The sequence below is a fragment of the Lathamus discolor genome, chromosome 8 (genome assembly GCF_037157495.1).
Source record: "Lathamus discolor isolate bLatDis1 chromosome 8, bLatDis1.hap1, whole genome shotgun sequence".
Lineage (NCBI taxonomy): Eukaryota > Metazoa > Chordata > Aves > Psittaciformes > Psittacidae > Lathamus > Lathamus discolor.
Genome location: NC_088891.1, coordinates 1,636,587 through 1,655,721, shown reverse-complemented (window position 1 = coordinate 1,655,721; position 19,135 = coordinate 1,636,587). Strand labels below are relative to the sequence as shown.

Sequence of the window (19,135 nt, the reverse complement as noted above, 5' to 3'; positions counted from 1 at the left end):
GTGCTTTGGGTTTTATCATTGCTTAAAATGTTCACTCTTCTCTCACTCACTGTATTCCCCACATCTACTCGTGAGCTGTTTGCCTTGTCAAGCTCATCATCCTTCGCTGGCTTTTCCAAGCTTAACTGATGGCAGAAAATGGTTTTTTATGAACACTGAGGCAATAGAAGCTGAGACAATGCTCCTGTTTAGTGGGGGAATCAAGTTTTGTTGCCAGGTTTCTAATATATACCCTCTCAAAGATGCTTAGCAATCTGCTTATGTGAGCATCAGGAGTTTTTCTGTTTAAAGTGGAGTGGAGTTTTGTGATTTCTTTCCTTTAGGATGGAAGTAGTGAAGCTCTGAATTGTGAGGGACAGATGAAATTAAGCCGCAGAAGCACTGATGGCAATCTACGAAGCTTTAATGTGTGAATGTAGTCTGGGCATTATCCATATTTAGAAGCAGTCTAGATTGAATCCTGGAGAAAAAGCAGAGTTATTCATCGACTCCTGCCTTGATCGTGTGCTCCTGGAAGTGATGGATGGTGCGAAACAGTGGTTTGAAGGAGATGCTGATATTTATTTTGCTGCTGCTAGAACTGTATCGGATATTAATTGCCCCCAAGTTCAGTATTGGCTTAAAACATAGAGGGGAGCGTGGTAAAGAATGTTGTCTGCGAGATTTCCTTGCTTGCTTTTTTTCTTGCCTTCAAGAATGAATTCGATTTTTCAAGGGTGGTATCGCGCTGTATTTAATACATTTTAAATGACAGTGCATCAGTTAATAGGATGAAGAAGATCCGGGTGGACTGATAATGAATCTGCCAGGGGAAACGGCAGCAGAGGAGCGTTTGACATAGACTGAGCAGTTTATTTTACACAAGCAGGGAGCGTTTTCGCATCTGGTATTTTGCTAGCCCAGGACTGAAGCTTTTCTGGAGCCAGGGTCTCTCTTCTAGCGCATCGCCTTGACCCTGGCTGGAGCCTCTGGGTGCCCTGCGATATAAAGTAATAATTTATAGGCTGTCAATGGGGTTGAAAGAGAATAAGGAGTGAATGCATTGACTCTGTAGATGGAGAAGGGAGCCTGTAGCATCCTGAAGAACATAGGATTAACTTCATTTTTCTGCTTCAGTATTGAGTGCTTGTTTTACAGAAGCGTTAGGAGGAGCCTCTGTTCCTGGCAGTGGGGGGGGGGGGGGGTGTACAACTTCAAGAAACCTTTACAATATGGATGAAAACAGGATGTTTTGCCAGCCTGTTCACTCCTCTCACTCACTACTAGAAGTGCCCGGGTACTACAGGCAGGAGCAGCTCACTGGTTGCACCCGCATGGTCAGTACACCCCTGTCTTCGACTTCTGCATCAGTCTGTCTTCCATGCCACACCTCCAGGTCAATATTGCCTTTCCAGAGCAGCCAGGATGTTCTACATTATTCTTGGAGGCTGATGCCCTTCTGTGAAGTTTTCTCATCCTTGTCAATGGCCTCAGTTAATGTTTCCAGAGCTGGCTGTTAAATTAGCTTTTTCCTTAGTAATTCTGTGACGCTTTCTTAACTCTCCTTGTGCTTCAGTGGTAACTGTTCAGCTGTAGTAATTAGGATGAAGTCTACCTAGGTTGCTTGGTCTATCATATACTTATATAACTGGGGGTTGGAACTAGATGAGCTTTAAGGTCCCTTTTAACTCAAACCATTCCAGGGCTCTGATATTGGGGAAAGGGGGGATGCCCATCCCTATTCTCTTTGGCAAAGTGCTCCTTAAATTCAACAAGGGAGGTAGCATGACTTCCTGGTACTGTGCGGAAACGTTCTTGAGGTGGAGCTTTAGTACCTTTGTTGTGTTAGGAGGCTTCCATTAGTGCCAACTAATTACGTGGGCCATGTTGCATTGGAGTTGCAATTACATTGACCGATGTACAATAATTAGCTTTAATACAAGTTTCCATGCGTAGGGGAGATTTAATTGCTTGCTGGTTTTTGACAAAGATATTGCTGTTTCCCTTAATTGGGTTTCCCTTGTCTTCTGCAAGTGACTCTTGAGAACTAGAAACCACTCGAGTAGGCAGATACAGCCACCAAGAGTTCTTGGAGATGAATATGGCATTAGCGTTCCCTCTGGCAGCTTTGCTAATGCTATTTTGTACCTCTTGCTCATAAGCAAATGCTTTGTCTTTGCATCCATCTAACAACATTAAGCGCGTTCCTGTGATGCAGCCCTCACTCTGGCTGAAATAGGAATGCTTTTGGATCACACTCGTTGGTCTGCAGCAACTTACGTTAATGGAGGAAGCCTGCTTACATGTCCTGGTGGTTGTAGTTAACAAATCTGAGGTTGAAAGGGACCTTAAAGCCCATCCAGCCCCAACCCCTGCCACAGGCAGGGACCCCTTCCACTGGAGCAGCTTGCTCCAAGCCCCTGTGTCCAGCCTGGCCTTGAGCACTGCCAGGGATGGGGCAGCCACAGCTTCTCTGGGCACCCTGTGCCAGTGTCCCAGCACCTTTGTACTAAAGGATTTCTTCCTAATGTCTTCTCTAAATCTGCCCCCTTCAAAACCACTTGATCTGCTTTACTAGTCAACACTTATAACACATAGAATAGAAACGCTTCTGTATGCACAGAACAGAAGTGCTTATCTCTGCACAGAATGCTAACTGCTTACATTTCTGCTTAAAAACGTTTACTTTGAACATTCTTTCTTTTTCAGTTTTCAGCAAAGCCGCTAGCACAGAGCCCCAGTGAATCACTTCATCCTGCCTGCGTGCGCAGGCTCTGGCTGCAGTGCATACTGCTGAATGGGTTCAGTGTGAGCAGTGCCATCAGCGAAACCATTGTCAGTGCTCATTGCTAACTGGATCTTTGTGTGTTTGCAGACATGTGTTGGCAGTGCCGTCACCAGTCGCTCAGAATTGAAACCCACCCACTTGTGAGCTGGTTCTTGCAGTGCTCTGTGTCGGGGCAGCCCTATCGTTAAGAGTACAAACGTTGAAGAGTAACTAAGGCGCAACAACAAAGCCCCAGATATGCACTAAATAACTTAAGTTTCAGATCATGCTTTGAGGTGTATTGCTAATAAACCATTTTTACAGTGGCGTGATGACTTCCATCTGTAGAGTGATTTAAGTGTCTTCCTCTTAACAGCTCTTCTGCCTGTAGCAGTGTTATATGGTCAAGATTAATGATGGAGGTACAGCGTTGTTGTCAGTCTCAATGCATTTTTCTTGATACGTTTTCATTAGATTAATGACCTCATTGCAGGGTAGTCATAACTTGTCTATAAAGCAGTCGTTATGTTTGTGACAAGGTAGATTGATAAAGCTCTCCTCTTCATGGTTGTTCTCCTCCTTTAAGCTCTATCTTCGTCATCTTGCAAGTTGGCGAGCAGGGAACCAGGAGAAACCAGCGCTGGCTTTGCTGTGCTTGGTCTCCTCAAGCACTGAAGTTTCCTTCTCTGCATGGAGTGAAGTTTTGAGGTCAGCTCGTGCTGCTTCTGAACGCTCTCGTTTGTGGCACTGAGCTGAGTGTCTGAGCCAGGAGGATGTTCGTGAAGGCTCCAAGTGGGGATTTCTGTGAGCGTGTTAAGTGCTGAAGCTTCTCAATCTATTTAGTTGAGATCAAAGGGTTTCTATTTGCGTATCTTTTTGGTGAAGGTATTGTCATTTTGGTAAAAGCTCTTCCCCCAAAGAGGCAAAGATCTTAAACACTTACATTTTAACCTATTTGCAAAGTAGCTAAAGGCTTCTGGTCTCTAGAGTATCTCCTAGTGACCTAAGCATCTGCAGTTCCTGCTGTTCTGGGATGTAGCAAATAGTGCTGGTTGTTCACTGTGAATCAGCAGGATTTAACAGAAAACACTATCATCAGAGGGTTGAACCAAGGTATTAAAGTGTTCTATTGCCAGCTTAAAACTGGAAATACAGTCTTTTTCTGAGATCCGTGCAGCAAACCCAGGTATTTATAATCATGGAAAAATAGGTGGAAGTACAGCAGTGTGGGCTTAGGTGAGGATTTAGGAACTGCTGCTGCAAAATGTGCTTTTTCTTGCTTTAATAATAAAAGCTCTTCTAGGAAACCTAAAGAAAAGTATTTCAGATCAGGAGGTAATGTTTGACTCATCTTCTTCCCTCCTTCCTCCATCATTGAGTTTAGAATAGACATCATGGAGAGGAGAGAGAAGGTCGATGCTTGTCATGTAGCTGGGTTGCTCAAGGACCTTCTTGTGTCCCTATTTTGTGTTCAGTTTAAGCATTTGGAACCTTTGTCTTGGCTTTGGAGCATATTCTCTGTGTGGTTGTTAAGTTTCTGCCCTGGTGTCTTTAAGACAACGCTTTCCGTCACTGGGAAATGTGTGGGTTTGGAAAACGAGAGCATCACTTTAGTCATGGACACCTCAGTGGCCACGTGTCACACTTGGAAGTTGCTGATGTGGAATTGGGTTCATCTTCAGAAGGATTATGAAAGGGTTTGGGGGTGGTTTTCGCTTTGCTTCTCCCCAGAATAGCTTGATTGCATCTTTCCTGTTTGTTCCTTCTTACCTTGACCCCCCCCTGCTCTTAAGCCTGCGGTAGCGGTGCTGCCTACCTTTGTGGGGGAGAGAGGGCTTTGGGCTTGTTGAGGTTTTACAGCAGCTTATTTAAAACAGGAAAATCGACTCCTCCTGCTGCAGAACTTGTGTTGGAAAGAACAGGTAAGCCACAAAGCGGAGCTGCTTTTAGCAGCAGGAACGGATGCATAAAGGAGCGATGATTTAACCTGTCTGGGAGAAGAGGAGGATATTTCTCTGCTGGGTCTGACTTGCTGTCCCAGTGCATTAGATCTGTGTGTATGAATATATATTCATACATTATTTATCGACAAGGGAGAGGTTGGTAGTTTGTGGTCCATTAGATTCAGTCTCAGAGTAGCGATCAAAGACCACACATCTATGCCAAATCATTCCCTTTTACCTGAAGCGCCAGGGGAGATGGAGGGAATCGTGGCCTCTTTCTGCAGGAAAACAACTGAATAAGAGAGCTGCCTTTCTCCTGCTCATTATATGTTAATGGCTGCTTTTTCATAAGTGGAATTCTATAAGGAGTAGTAGGTAAATCTTGGGATTTACATCGCACAGCTTCCGTGACAATGTCCCTGTCTTCAGAGGACATCAAATGCATCTTTGCTGATTTAACTGGGGCTACTCAAAGTATTTGGTGGGAGTATTGAGGTCTGGGTTCTGTGATTGCTGAGCATGATCCTGCTCCTCGTGCAAGGGTATTTTTGGCTGAAGAAGGCAGTAGTTTTCTCCCCCATTACTCTCCCTGTTGTAATATGTGGTGTTTTAAAAAGCAGAGGAGATTGAGCACCAGGTTCCCAATCCTATGGTGACACACGTGTGCCAGGTGATCACAGTGATGGGTGCAAGGGTTTGGATGGGCCCAGGAGTCTTTATGTGCAGCCAGGTCATGAGCTCAGCTTATCTGGGATATTCACAGGCATTTAGGGAAGAGTTATGTAGGAGAATTTAATGGCAGCAGCTTGTGTATATGCTGAAATAATTTAAACAAGAGATGGTTGCTGCAGGGGTATCACAGCATCCTTGAGCTTGAGAGTCCTTAATGGCTGCACGATGTTTAGTCCATCCTGGCAGCACTGAAGGTATTAAACTCCTCAATCCCAGCGGACCAGCAGCTCCAAGAGCCCCATCCCATGTGGTTTTTAATGTGAAAATCCAACTGGGAGTACTGCTGGAGGGCCTGCAGCTAGAGTTAATCCAATCAAGCTAAGAGCCCATCGAGGAAATGGAAACCATCGTGTAGCCACAAACCAAAATCAGTCCATGCTTGTTAGGATCGAGGTTATTCCACTGCCAGTTACTTCTATTGAAACACATGAAGTATCAGTTTTCCATGTCTTCTCTAATGATATTGGTAGACACTAGGGTTGACTCCAGGGATTTTTACATGATACTGATCCCAAGAAAAGCAGGAAGATTATGTTGTCAAGAGCAAGGAGTTTGGGTTGCAGCTTTCTATTCTGTGGGTTGCCCAGCATTTAGAGCTTGAAGAAATTGGAGTGCCACTTGTCAAAGAGTAGTGAGCATCCTGGTAGAAGATTATACTTTGGTGTATTGCAACAGGAAGAACAGCTAAAATCTGTCTTGAGGAGTGGAGCCAAAGAAGGTTGTTAGAGACTCTCCTTGGATTAACGCTGCCTGTAAAGCTGCATTTGGAGCTGAGCATTGTCTCTTCATGCATCCTTTTCTTTCCTGACTAAAAGCAACTGCAGTCGAGGCATCTTCAGTCCCCTAATGACTGAGGTGGAGGTGGGGGGGGGAAGTCTTAGCTACAAAGGCTGATGGAGAACAGAGTTCCATAAGGAAGAATGGCTGTGTATAATCAGGATATTCATGTTAACCTTATGATAAGAGCTCACTTTATCCATATGGTTTAACTGGTCCAGTGCTCATTACAGTTGCCATATAGAGAGCAAGCGTGTGATGGAAGGGACTGTGCAAACCTCATTGGGAAGCTGCTAGTCTTCCCTGGCAAACGGAGGGGTTTGCATGTAGGCAAAGAGCTGCCTCCTGCACACGAGCGTTATCAAAAGCCTTTTCTATCCAGATGGGAATTACGCAAGCCTCATCTTCGGAATCTATTGTGAATCCAAGGAGTTTGGAGCCGTTTCATCTCTTTTTCTAGCCTGTGAGAAGCAATTCAGTGCAGCTGCGGCTCCAGCTCCCACCGGGGGACCGCAGGCCGGTGCGTGGGAATGCTGTGGGCGCGCTGCCGGTGCCGGTTCTCTCTCCATAGAGAGGAAACCATCAGTCCCCTCTTTGTCACAGCCACTCCGGAGGGCAAAATCCAAACCTCCCTCATCCCAGCAGGGGCAGAGTGGTCCCTCTCCTAATTATGGGAACGTGACAGGAGGCAGCAAAACCAGGCGCTGTATTGTGCTCTCATGAAAGTCAGAATAGGCTTGGGGCATCTCTGCGCTATCAGGGCGAGTCACAAGAGGCCTGATGTCCGGAGAGGGACCAGCCAAAAATCCTGAGCACTTTGGGAACTGCTTGTTTGATTCATAGAACCAGGGAATGGTTTGAGTTGAAGGGACCTTAAAGCTCATCCCGCTCCAACCCCTGCCATGGGGCAGGGACACCTTCCACTAGAGCAGCTTGCTCCAAGCCCCATCCAGCCTGGCTTTGAGCACTGCCAGGGTGTTCCATTTCTTATGTTCCATATGAAGGAAAATTCACCCCCCCCCTCCCCTTTTTTTTCCTTGGAAGGCTGAGGCTCTTTTCAGGATTGAATTACCATGTCCTGGAGTTGAGCTGGAGAAGGGAAACGTGCTTTGGAAGAGAGTTTAATTGATCTTTAGGGCTTTTTTGTTGAGTCAGGTGTGGGTTAACCTGCGTTCTAAAGCACAGACTGGAAAGATGCAGCCAGCAGAATGCATCCAGAGCTCTTTTTGCCACAAAAAGCAACTTTACAAGCTTCCACTTCAAGCTGTTGGATAAACTGAATAGAGCCATTATCGTAACATCTATCCTCCATTAACTGCTTCTAAGTGTTGTAAAGCACAGAGCACAGTGAAGTTGTTTTTCCTTATTTCAATACGATTATTACCTCTTTACTAGTGAATGACATGAAGAAAAAGACTTTCTGTAGGGGATGTGTGTACACCCTTCTGCAAGGCTGCCTCTCCAAAGGACAGACCACTTAAACTTGCTCAAGTCCATTAAACTGGGAGGGAATCAGACTGACTGCTGCAGGAAATGACATAAAAATTCCATTAAAAAAAACCCCAAATCAACCAAATAACTTTGATTGTAACACCTGGTTTTGATATCTGAGCACAGAGAGTGTCTCGAGGGAGATGGAGGGTGGATGATACATGGAAGAGGGCACTAGGGATTGTGCCTGTGCATCCATCCCTGCTGCTGCACTCTGCAACACCCATGTCCAGATGTGGTACCCAAAGTGGAGCATGCTTCTGGCTGCATCTCCAGAAGCGCAGAGCAGGAGGTTTGCTTCATGTCTTGCAGCTCGGAAGCTGTTTCCATGTGTATACCTGTCCTGTGGTGTCATGACACCGTGCTAGAGTTTAATGGGCAATGCAATGTAACTTCTAAATGCTTTAGAAAAAGGAAACCAAACCCCAAAGCTGTCCTGTCCAAGAGGACAACTTCTGTCTTCTCATTGTGCTGGTTTGTCCTGTCTGAAGCATCACAGAATGGACTGGCTTGGATTGGGAGGCCTTATTTGGCTTGTTTGCAGCATTGTAGGTTTAAATCATGGGTGGCATTCTTTTGTCTACAAACAGGAGGAGAACTGAGATCCTGGTGCTTAAAATACTGGGGTAGAGTGCTTGTAAAATGGAATTTATTTTTCAGGCCGGGATAGGCATTAAACAAAGTCTCAAAAATGAGGAATTTGGCAGTGCAGTAGAATGTTCATGTCTGGTATTTCCTGCTGTCTTTAAGAATGGACTCTGTTGTTTGCTCTGACTTGCAAAGCTATTTAAACTTAGCCCTGGCCTTCCCGAATAGAGCTGCAGAGCAGAGAAGGGGGGTGCTTTTCCAAAGCCAGGTCCCTGCTTTTGATGTCTGATCCCGCATTGTGGCTCTTACCTCCCTGAACAAGCAATCTGAAGATCTTGCAATTGTTTCCTACAAAGAAAAGCTGGTTTGCTTGATTCAATTAGATTTGTTTGCTAGGATTTCAGAGCTACAAACCCCGCTTGACCCTGCGTTGGGCTCTGTGTTGGATACACAGGTCCGCAGTGATTGTAGGTGCGCATCCTGGTTTTGTTGGAAGTGAAAAACAAAAGAACCTTGGAAGTCAGCAGAACGAGGAGCCAGGGACAAAAACATTCCATGTTTCCCCATGCAGCGATTCTTCCCTGTCCTGGGTTCAGCAGTAGCAGTCATTTTCCTCCTTCTCAGTAGCTGGTGCAGCGCTGTGGTTTTGACTTTCGGCCTGGGAACAGCGCTGATAACACCGATGGTTTTAGATGCTGCTCAGTAACGTTTACTCTGACCAAGGACTTTTGAGTCTCATGCTCTGCCAGGGAGGAGGGGAAGCCGGGAGGAAGCAGAGACAGGACACCTGACCCAAACTAGCCAAAGGGGTGTTCCATACCACAGCACGTCATGCCTGGGATGTAACTGAGAGTTACCCGGAAAAGCTAGGGCACTGCTCGGTTGGGCTGGGTTTTGATGGGTGGTATTGTATTCTCTTCCCTTGTTATTTTCTCTTATCAGCATTATTATTATTGGTGGTAGCAGTGCAGGGTGGGGGGGTGGGGGGGCGTTGTAGACTGCATGGTTCTGATTTACAGCCTGGGCTTAAACTACAATGTTCTTGCTTTGCTGAGCCACGTCTCTTCCTGAAGAGAGGAATCATCCCTGGAAGCCTTTTCTCTCCTCGCAGCAGTTCTGACCTTTCACTGGTAATAGAATCATAGAATAGCTAGGTTTGGAAAGGACCTCAAGATCATCCAGTTCCAACCCCCCTGCCATGGGCAGGGACACCTCACACTAAACCATCCCACCCAAGGCTTCATCCAACCTGGCCTTGAGCACCGCCAGGGATGGAGCACTCACAACCTCCCTGGGCAACCCATTCCAGTGCCTCACCACCCTCACAGGAAAGAATTTCCTCCTTAGATCCAATCTAAACTTCCCCTGTTTCAGTTTGAACCCGTTACCCCTTGTCCTGTCACTGCAGTCCCTGATGAAGAGTCCCTGCCCAGCATCCCTATAGGCCCCCTTCAGGTACTGGAAGGCTGCTATGAGCTCTGTAATTTTATTTATCTGTTGGGTGTTTCATGGTCATCCCCTCCTGGGCTTGAAAGTAAATAGTTCACTGTCAGAGCTGTACCGAATAAATCACAGCCAAAGCAGTTTGCTATCAAGGAGCTTTCGGCATCCTTTCAGATCACTTCTAATTCTGTTCCGCCCTCCTTTTTCATCAGCTCTTCGAAGGAGCTGAAAGGTAGGATTGCAAAAGGTGGGAGGAAAGGATATCTGTGTCTCATACCTTGTTACATACACTGAGGGCTGTATTCTGAAAGCCAGAATTGAAGTTCCTGTTGTGCCTTATGGAAAAGGCAGCTCAGCCTTTGTGGGCAACTTCAATAAACCAGGATCTGTGTTATCGGGGGCTCCCCAGCACTGATGCTGCTGCCTCTGAGTCATCTCTGTTGTGCTGCATATGGAAAAGTCTAGAAGCAGAAGGTTCCCAACACACTTGCCAGGGTTAATGCCAGAGTCTAAACATAAACTCTGCCGGGACAGGCTGTTATTTGGAGGATGAAGTGCCAAGACGGAGCTTGATGTGAAGGACCAGGAGAAGCAAACAGCACCTCTCCTCAGAAACAGACAGCTTGTGGATTGGAGACCCTGCTCCTGGGTGCCTTGACCCTGTTCCCTACAGCTTGGACACCCTGACCTGGTGTGTATGTTTTTGGGTGCTGATCCTTAGACAGCTCAGAAGTGGGACTGGAGACGGATGCTGCTTCATTCCAGCATCACCTGGATGCTTCTGGTGCCCATCACATTGGCTTATGTGGCCGAGCTACATCTAAGCCAGGCTCTGAAACCCAGAGGCGGCCATCACAGAGTCTCTATCCTCTCTCTTTTCTTCAGACCAGTATGCATGGAAAACTTTATGCTTTGTGTTGCTGCTTAGCTTGTGTTTGCCACTATTGATGTTCAGCCAGTACTAATATATGACACGATGCACTTTCCTCATGGTATTTCCAGTGAGTTTTTTAAGTGGGCTCTAGGAGAAAGTACCCATGAAAAGTTATACTCAAAGCTTCAAACTTTCCTGGCAAAATCCCTGTACTAAAGCTTTCAAGCAGCATTACTTATCGTTATCCTGGTCGTTCTCTTTGAGTTGGTGAAGCAGCAGAATCTTCCTGGAACCTTTAATTCTGCGACAGAGTAACTACCATCAGTAATTCCTTCCTGGAGCACCGTCTGTACGGAGTGCCAGGGTTTGCTAAGCAAGGAGAATGAGGTGGTTTTAGCCAGTTCCTCGGAATTGCAAGCAGATTTTATTTATTTCTCTGCTATGAGCAGTGTTACTTCCTTAACCTCCGCTTTCTGCACAGTGAAAGAAAAAGCCGATGCAACTTGTACCTCCGGAGCATGGCTGTAAGTGGTTTGTGCCAAAAATAAGCTGTAAACATCAGTGAACCAGAGCTGTGGGGTTTTGGGTTTCCCAGAGAGTGGAGCTTTCAGGGGAGCACTTAGAAGCAGCGTGGGGGGAACTGCTAATGCATTTGCTGCTGTGACCCTGCCTCTTGCAGCGCCGCTGGATGCGGGCTCTGTGTATCCATCACTTAGTGGAAGGTAAGTTGTAATTAACTGCAGACCTTAACGAAGCAACTGCCAAACAAAGCCATGCTCTCGTGAAGATGTTGGACCACATCGTCACAACTCATCTGCCTGATGGGAGCTGTGTCATTTTTAGGGCGAGGTGTGTGCCTCTCCAGGCGCTCCTGCCCATTCTCTTTAAATGATGGCAGCTTTCAGGCTCGAAGGGCTCTTCTATTTTTATTGGAGGGCTGCATGCGAGCAGGCATGCCAAATGCTTGCCAGCTGTCGGAGTTGTAATTTGGAGCCCACTTTGCATTGAATTCTTGTAGGCGTTGTAATGAGTTGGCAGCACAAGTGGCTCCAACTCTGTCCGCGCGGTTACTGCCTGTGATACCCTATTGGAAAGGAAAACACTGTTCTCTCTTCCCACTGAATGTGTGGAGCATGTCGGGCTGCTTAATGGCAGGGAGAAAATGCTGCTGTTCTGGATAATCGGGATTTTTTTAGTGGGAATTCCTGGAGGGAACCAGGGAGGGAGGGAAGGAAAAGCACAGAGTGAACTTGGGGCTTTCTGGGCAGCAAGAAGTCGTGGGTCTAACGCGGTCGGAGTCACTGAGCTGCCTCTGTTGGCACCAGGGTAAAAGGTTTTCCTTTTCTGTTCATGTGAAAGGTCTCTCGGAGCATACGCCGGGGGCAAAATAAACAGGTTTGTTGTGGAGCGAAGGAAGCTCGTGCTGCTTTGGCTGCTTGATATTGCAGGCGTTATTGTCTGGGTCGTCAGGAAAGCAAAGGACACAGAGAGCTGCCTCTGTGTGACCTTAAAGCTCATCCAGTTCCAACCCCTGCCACGGGCAGGGACCCCTTCCACTGGAGCAGCTTGCTCCAAGCCCCTGTGTCCAACCTGGCCTTGAGCACTGCCAGGGATGGAGCAGCCACAGCTTCTCTGGGCACCCTGTGCCAGCGCCTCAGCACCCTCACAGGGAGGAGCTTCTCCAGCCCTTGGAGCATCTTCATGGCCTCCTCTGGCCTCGCTCCAATGCTCCATGTCCTCGTGTGAAGACATCAATGCACTCTCTTAAGGCTGGGCATCTTGCTGTGGCTCCATAGAAAAGCCGATGCTGCAGGGGACGTTTGGAGATCATCTAGCCCCACCTCCTGTTGAAAGCAGGGCTTAGGCTGGCCCTGTCGAGTCTGGAAGCAGCTTGTCCACTGCACTGCAGTGAAGTGTGCAAGATTTTTGCTCTTTTTCAGTGTATTTATCCCAATTTCTATTATAAGACTTTTCTGATTGCATGACCATGAGTCACTGAAATCCTGCCTTTGTCTGGGGAAATGCTTTGCTCTAACTTGTGTTAAGGAGGTTTATGTAGAGGAGATCTTGGGAAGCTCTTCCCTGTCCTGCCTCAGTGTCTTTCCTTCCCCTGTTTGAGTGTCCCTGCCCATGGCAGGGCATTGGAACTGAATGAGCTTTAAGGTCCCTTCCAACCCAAACCACTCTAGGATATAATACAGCCACAGACTTTGATGCTTAATAATATGTTGATACAAATAAAACTGTATTAGACTCTAATTGGACTGAAAAACTGTAGGATAAGATTTGGATGTGGCTTCTTCACTTCATATTCTAGATCCTCTCTGTGTAATCATCCCCAGATGGAGCTCTGGAAGTGGTGAGGATTAGGCAGTAAATCTGTGCTAAAGAACCGGTGGCGAGGCTGGTAATCGAGGTTCAGTTACGGTGGATGGATTCATTCCTGGTCTTGTGATTTGCTAGTGCTTAAGGGAAAAAACAAGTGATCTTGACAATGTGCTGGGTGTTAAATACTGGTTGCATACAGGCGCTGAGCAAAGCAGATAGAGATAAAACAGTAAAAGCGAGGCTGGCTTGATGGAGCCAGGTTAGCGTTCTGCTCATTCATAAATACCCCATTTTACAACATAATGTGCCTTGGCAAAGGATCTGAAGGGTTGGTGTCACTCCAGTTATCAGAAAGCATTTTCTACCGTTATTTGAAATCAATTCCTGAGTTCTTTGTGTTTTTATTCTCCTATCCCATCGCACCGATGAGCTATCACGGTTCCACCCCGCTGGCAACTAACGTCAGCCTAAAGAGTGTTTTGCTGTGTGTAATAAGCAGGAAACAGGGGCTGAAAATGCCTGAGATTTGGGTGTAGCCGAGTATAACATTTAGGGCTGGGTATATATTGAAGTTTCAGTCTCGTTGCTGTATTTTAAATGGTGCAGTGTCTGTTCTTTAAATACCGCGTTTAATCTATCTCACGTCGGCAGTCGCTGTTCAGGGTGGGTTTTTCTCTCTGTGTTAAATAGCTTAGTCTGGCATAGAGGCTTCAAAGTAAATAGGTGGCTTATCTCTATTCAGCAGGAATCCCTGGTCTGAAGTGAAAATGCTGCCTGTCTTCCTGCTGAGCAAACAGGGAGCTGGTGAGTTTAGACGGCGCGGAGACCTCCGGGGCTCCACAGGCAACTTACTGGTGATTAGTGTTTAAACATAGAGGATTTGAATGTGAAGGTTTTAACTCGCTGCCAACCACCAAGTTCCTGTGGAATGCACTCAGTGATGCGGTTCTTGAGTCCTTCCTCATTCGTTAAGGAAGACGTCCAGGATCTTTAACCAGCTTCAAATGGAGATGCTGCGAGGGCTGGAGCAGCTCTGCTCTGGAGCCAGGCTGAGAGAGCTGGGCTGGGGCAGCCTGGAGAAGAGAAGGCTCCTGAAGGGGAGACCTGAGAGCAGCTCCAGTGCGTAAAGGGGCTGCAGGGAACCTGGAGAGGGGCTTGGGACAAGGGCCTGTAGGGACAGGCCAAGGGGAATGGCTTGAACCTGCCCGAGGGGAGACTGAGCTGAGCTCTTAGGCAGAAGCTCTTCCCTGTGAGGATGCTGAGGCGCTGGCACAGGGTGCCCAGAGAAGCTGTGGCTGCCCCATCCCTGGCAGTGCTCAAGGCCAGGTTGGACACAGGGCCTTGGAGCAAGCTGCTCCAGTGGAAGGGGTCCCTGCCCATGGCAGGGGTTGGGGCTGGATGAGCTTTAAGGTCCCTTCCAGCCCAAACCGTTCTCTGAAACACTGCTCTTTGCTCGTGCTCCCAGGGTGGTTGCAGAACTGCGGACATCGGGCTCTTGCTGCACGTGGTGCATCCTCTGGGGCTTTTAATTCAGGTTAAATGTGAGTCATCTCTCTTGGCTGGAGAATCATTGATCTGCTTTATTAAAAGCTGATCCATGTCATGTGAGCAAAAACCCAGGCAAGGCAGCACTGACGCAGCCACTGCTGCTCTGAACGCGCAGTTTGTGTCAGGGCCACCCACGGGAAATGGGAATAAGGGTTAAAAATAAAGAGAAATGTATGGCCAGCAGCAGTTTTCCTGCCTGCATTCATCCCACTGTCACTGCACCGTCACCGGTAACCTGCATAGATGGGATGCTGGGGAGCTGTAAGTGATTCTTGCCTCTTGCCTGGGTAGAATGCACCAGCTCTTGTGCAAACTGCTGTGGCCAGTGTCGGCACGTGCCACTTGTTAATAGCCTGCAGAGACTTGGTCTCGCTGTCTGGAACCAGATGGGGTTGGAAAGTCCTAATTCTGCTGCAGGTTACCCACTTCCACACCACTGGGTTTGAAATGAATTCACCCCATCGCACCAGTGGAGACTGGGAAAGCAGAAGTGCTTTTGGAGTGCATCCTCCCTTCCCTCCTTCCTCTAAGCCCCATCCAGCCTGGCCTTGAGCACTGCTAGGGATGGAGCAGCCACAGCTTCTCTGGGTACCCTGTTCCACTGGGACAAAGCCCATTAAAAATCATAGAATTGTGTGATTTTTAGTCATGGAATGGTTTGTGTTGGAAGGCACCTTAAAGCTCATCCAGTTCCAACCCCTGCCATGGGCAGGGACCCCTTCCACTGGAGCAGCTTGCTCCAAGCCCCTCCAAAGGCCCTAAGCGGATGCTTATATCCAGGAGAGGAGCCTCTGTGTTGGTCCTGGGCTGCGAAGCTGAGCCATGACACGTGAAGCACCAGGATGGGTCCTGGGCCGGGTACACAGGAAGCCGGCAGCGGCCTGGGCTTGAGAGAAATTCTTCCTTTTAACACATTCAACACGGTTTTGCAGATCAAAAACTCTGTCTTGGAGGGACTTGGTGAGAGAGAGGTATTTTTAGAATGCGAATAACGTGGTTTTATGTAAGAACTGAGCACCAGAACTGAATCTGTCACTCGGGTACACAGCTGGGGCTCTGGATTCCTGATTCCCAGCACGGAGTGCCAAGATTTGTCCCTTTTTCAGGCATCATTAACGAAGCTGCAGTAGCGAGATTTGGTTTTTAGTTAACCCACTTGTTCTTTATATTAAAACCAGTGCCTCAGAGCTTGACATCTCACTCAAACGGGCAAACTAAGTTTCTCTGATTGCATCCTTGCTTCGGGGTGTGTTAAAAACCACTTCGCTCTGTAGGAAATGCTATTTCATCGCATTTCATCATTTCTATGGTGAGTTGTACAGCAGCTGCGTAAGCACAACCAGTGTAAAACTATACATTAATGTATAGGTTGTTTGCATTGTGGTGGTGCATCCATTCCTGGAGCCCAGGGGTTCAGCACAGGAATAAAGGAATTCTAGGCAGGCTTCTGACAAGTATTTTCTCTTTTAAACCTGTGGCTCCAGTGTTACTTGAGGGATAAGGATTGGCTTTTGTGATGAGCAGCCTATGTCTTGAAACAGGTAGGAGAAGTTTTGGTGCAGAGCTTTAGAGAGGCTCGGTGCATCCTGCAGCCAAATGAGGAGAACACAAATGTGGGTCTCGTGTATGTGTCACTTCATAACTTAAAACTACTTTGCTGTGTTGAACCCCTTAAATCTTTTAAGTAGGGTATGATGAAATCCTTTTCATACGAGCAGCAGGGGAATAAACCAATTTACCACCGGCCCTTTGTGGGTTTAAATTACCTCTTTTTCCTGTTGAAATCCCCAGTTCTTTTCATTCTGTGGTTGAATAAAACTCCATCTATCCATTTAACATGATAAGCCTCTCTGCTGCACTCCTGCTTCAGTGACTGGTGATGTTTAATGTGATGGTGCCCTGAAAATACTCCACTTCCCTGAGTCCTCTTCACTTCATTTATACTTGATAAGAACTAAATATTTCAGCAGCGTTGCCAGGAAGCGCGGATGCAGCTGGACCCGAGCTGCAGCATCTCCTGCTCATCCCTGGAGCTGCCAGGCCAGCATAGGAAACACTTTGCACCCTCCCAGTTCTCTGCTTATCCAAAGCAGCAGAACCAAAATGAAGTCAAAGCTGTGTATAACACAGCCAGGACCTTTTTGCAGCTCTGGACTCTTTAAAACCATGGAACAATGGTAATAGGGATGCGAAAAGCTGTGGTGATGGTGTTCCCCTTCCCTCCATCCGCATCCCCTGGTAATCCAGATGGCTTAACTAATTCTGAGTTTTATAGGCAGGGGTGAAGTGTGTCAGCAATGCTGTTCCCTCCTTAAAAGTGAATTATCCCTTTGTGTAAAGAGAGCGGGGCGTAGTTGTTGAGGTCATCCTGAAAGCATCATCACTAAAAATGATCTGCTGAGGCAGAAAATTGGATTTATTCTTATGTGAGCATTTCCATAACAATACAATTAGGCATAAATTTATGTTCTCTAAAAGCTTGTAGCCAACTGGGCTCTCGGAAAAGAAGACACTTATCTTTGGAAGTCCGGTTTTAAATGACCAGATGGTGCTTACTGTGTGGCTGCAGCATAAAGCTGGGGAGAGGTAACTGATTATTTCCATTTAAAAAGAGGGGGGTGGGACTGGAAACTCCTTTTAACTGCTGTGTGGTTAACTCCTGCTGAGCACTAGGCTACCTGTGAGAGCTAAAGGCATTGCCGAAGCCCTGAGCACTGCTCTGCCCTCCTGGGCTGCACAAGCTGCCTGGCCCTGGGGACATCGGATGGGGCTGCACATAAGCGATGGGTTTAAAACTTAATTAGGATGCATGTGTCATGTGAAGGAATCATCCCTTTAAGGAGGTGTTATAAGGGAGACCCTGTAACAGTCCTGCAAAGGGGGACAGGAAACCTGGAGAGGGGCTTTGGCCAAGGGCCTGTATAGACAGGGCAAGGGGAATGGCTTGAACCTGCCAGAGGGGGGACTGAGCTGAGCTCTTAGGCAGAAGCTCTTCCCTGGGAGGGTGCTGAGGCGCTGGCACAGGGTGCCCAGAGAAGCTGTGGCTGCCCCATCCCTGGCAGTGCTCAAGGCCAGGTTGGACACGGGCTTGGAGCAAGCTGCTGCAGTGGAAGGGGTCCCTGCCCGGGGCAGGGGTTGGAGCTGGAGAAGCTTTAAGGTCCCTTCCAACCCAAACCATTCCATGATGCTGTGGCAAAAGTAGGGTCTTCTGAGCAAGTGTGCTTGAATCAGCTTCTGGGTTTATTTTTACACCCTTATCCTCGCTCCTAAGGTAAGGTGCTGAGCTGTAACACCGGTGTTGGAGGTGCTTTGTGCACCAGGAGGTTTATCTCACTAAAAGAAGCAATAATCAAAGAAGATCCCAAGGGGGGGTTACACAGTTCCTGCCTTCTCCTGGGGGACCAGAACACGAGTCCCCACGTGTGTCTGCAGAGGTCCTGTCCCCAGGGCAGTCCCATACGTTCCCAGTTCCTCCTTTTCTTCTCTAGGATGCTCGTGGCTCAGGGTTGCTGGTTCCATCCCCTACCGTTTCCTGTAGGTATCTCTGTGATAGAGCCAGCTATGAGCATTTCCAGGCTTCAGGTTTGGATTGTAGGGCTGTTTTGTTGCAAATCCCTTTTCCACAGTGCTGGGTAGATGGCGATTACATTGTCTTGGGGACTCCCCTTCCCCTTGTGTGCTGGTGCTGTGCTGAGGTTTTGTTCTGGTTCCCAGAGCTGCGGAGCAGCTCGTTGACATCAAGCTTTTTATGTAGAAGTGTTCGCCCTGTGATTGCCACCTTTTCTTTGCATCCTTTGCATTTGGTGGCATTGTCGCAGCCAGGAGGTGAATCAGGACTTGGTACATTTTGATCTCGTTGCTTATGGAGGACTGGGAAAACCTAAATTCTCTTTTAGGTGCTCCTGCTTGTCCCTTTCCTACCGACCACCACCACGGTGTGCGCATGGGGCCCTGAATGATGCAGCAACAGCTCCGGCTGTGAGCACCACTCCTTACGCGGCTCTCCCCTCTCTGTTCTGCAGGTATGGTGTGAATATGCGTTGCTTGGCAGCTCGGGTCAACTACAAGACTCTGATCATCATCTGCGCCCTCTTCACCCTGGTGATGGTGCTGCTCTGGAACCGATGCTCCTCCGACAGAGCCGGCCCGTTCCCCCGCAGCCTCTCCGGCCCTGAGCGCCGAGCTGCCGCCTCCGAGAGCGACCTGGCCCGGCAGCAAAGCGAGGAGGCATCCCCCCAGGAGCAGCAGAAAGCTCCCCCCATCGCGGGGGGCTTCAACAAAGCCCCGGGGCTGAAGTACGAGGAGATAGACTGTCTGATCAATGACGAGCACACCGTTAAAGGGAGGAGGGAAGGCAACGAGGTCTTCCTGCCGTTCAGCTGGGTAGAGAAATACTTTGAGGTTTATGGGAAAATTGCTCAGTACGATGGTTATGACAGGTTTGAATTCTCTCATAGCTACTCCAAAGTATACACACAGCGAGCACCTTACCACCCCGATGGGGTCTTCATGTCCTTCGAGGGCTACAACGTGGAGGTTCGGGACAGAGTGAAGTGCATTAGTGGTGTTGAAGGTTTGTGTCTGGTATTTAAGTTCTTTTTAAGGGTTGAAATGGTTCTTAATGTTTGCTGCCATCATCTGAGATGCAAAGTGGTGAATGCTCCA

The 19,135-nt window shown here is 47.8% G+C and overlaps 1 protein-coding gene across 7 annotated transcripts in view; it reads left to right on the top strand.

Annotated features, from left to right (window-relative positions):
• The window catches only part of GLCE (glucuronic acid epimerase), a 44,638-nt gene that overhangs the window by 18,569 nt on the left and 6,934 nt on the right, over positions 1 to 19,135 (top strand). For 6 of the 7 annotated variants that reach the window (XM_065688503.1, XM_065688497.1, XM_065688501.1 and 3 more), the window contains one exon: positions 18,493 to 19,043. In XM_065688503.1, the coding sequence (XP_065544575.1) occupies positions 18,506 to 19,043 (538 nt within the window). In that variant the 5' untranslated portion in view covers positions 18,493 to 18,505. Of the gene's footprint in view, positions 1 to 18,492; positions 19,044 to 19,135 lie in introns of those variants that run through there. The other variant, XM_065688504.1, reaches the window with a different exon arrangement.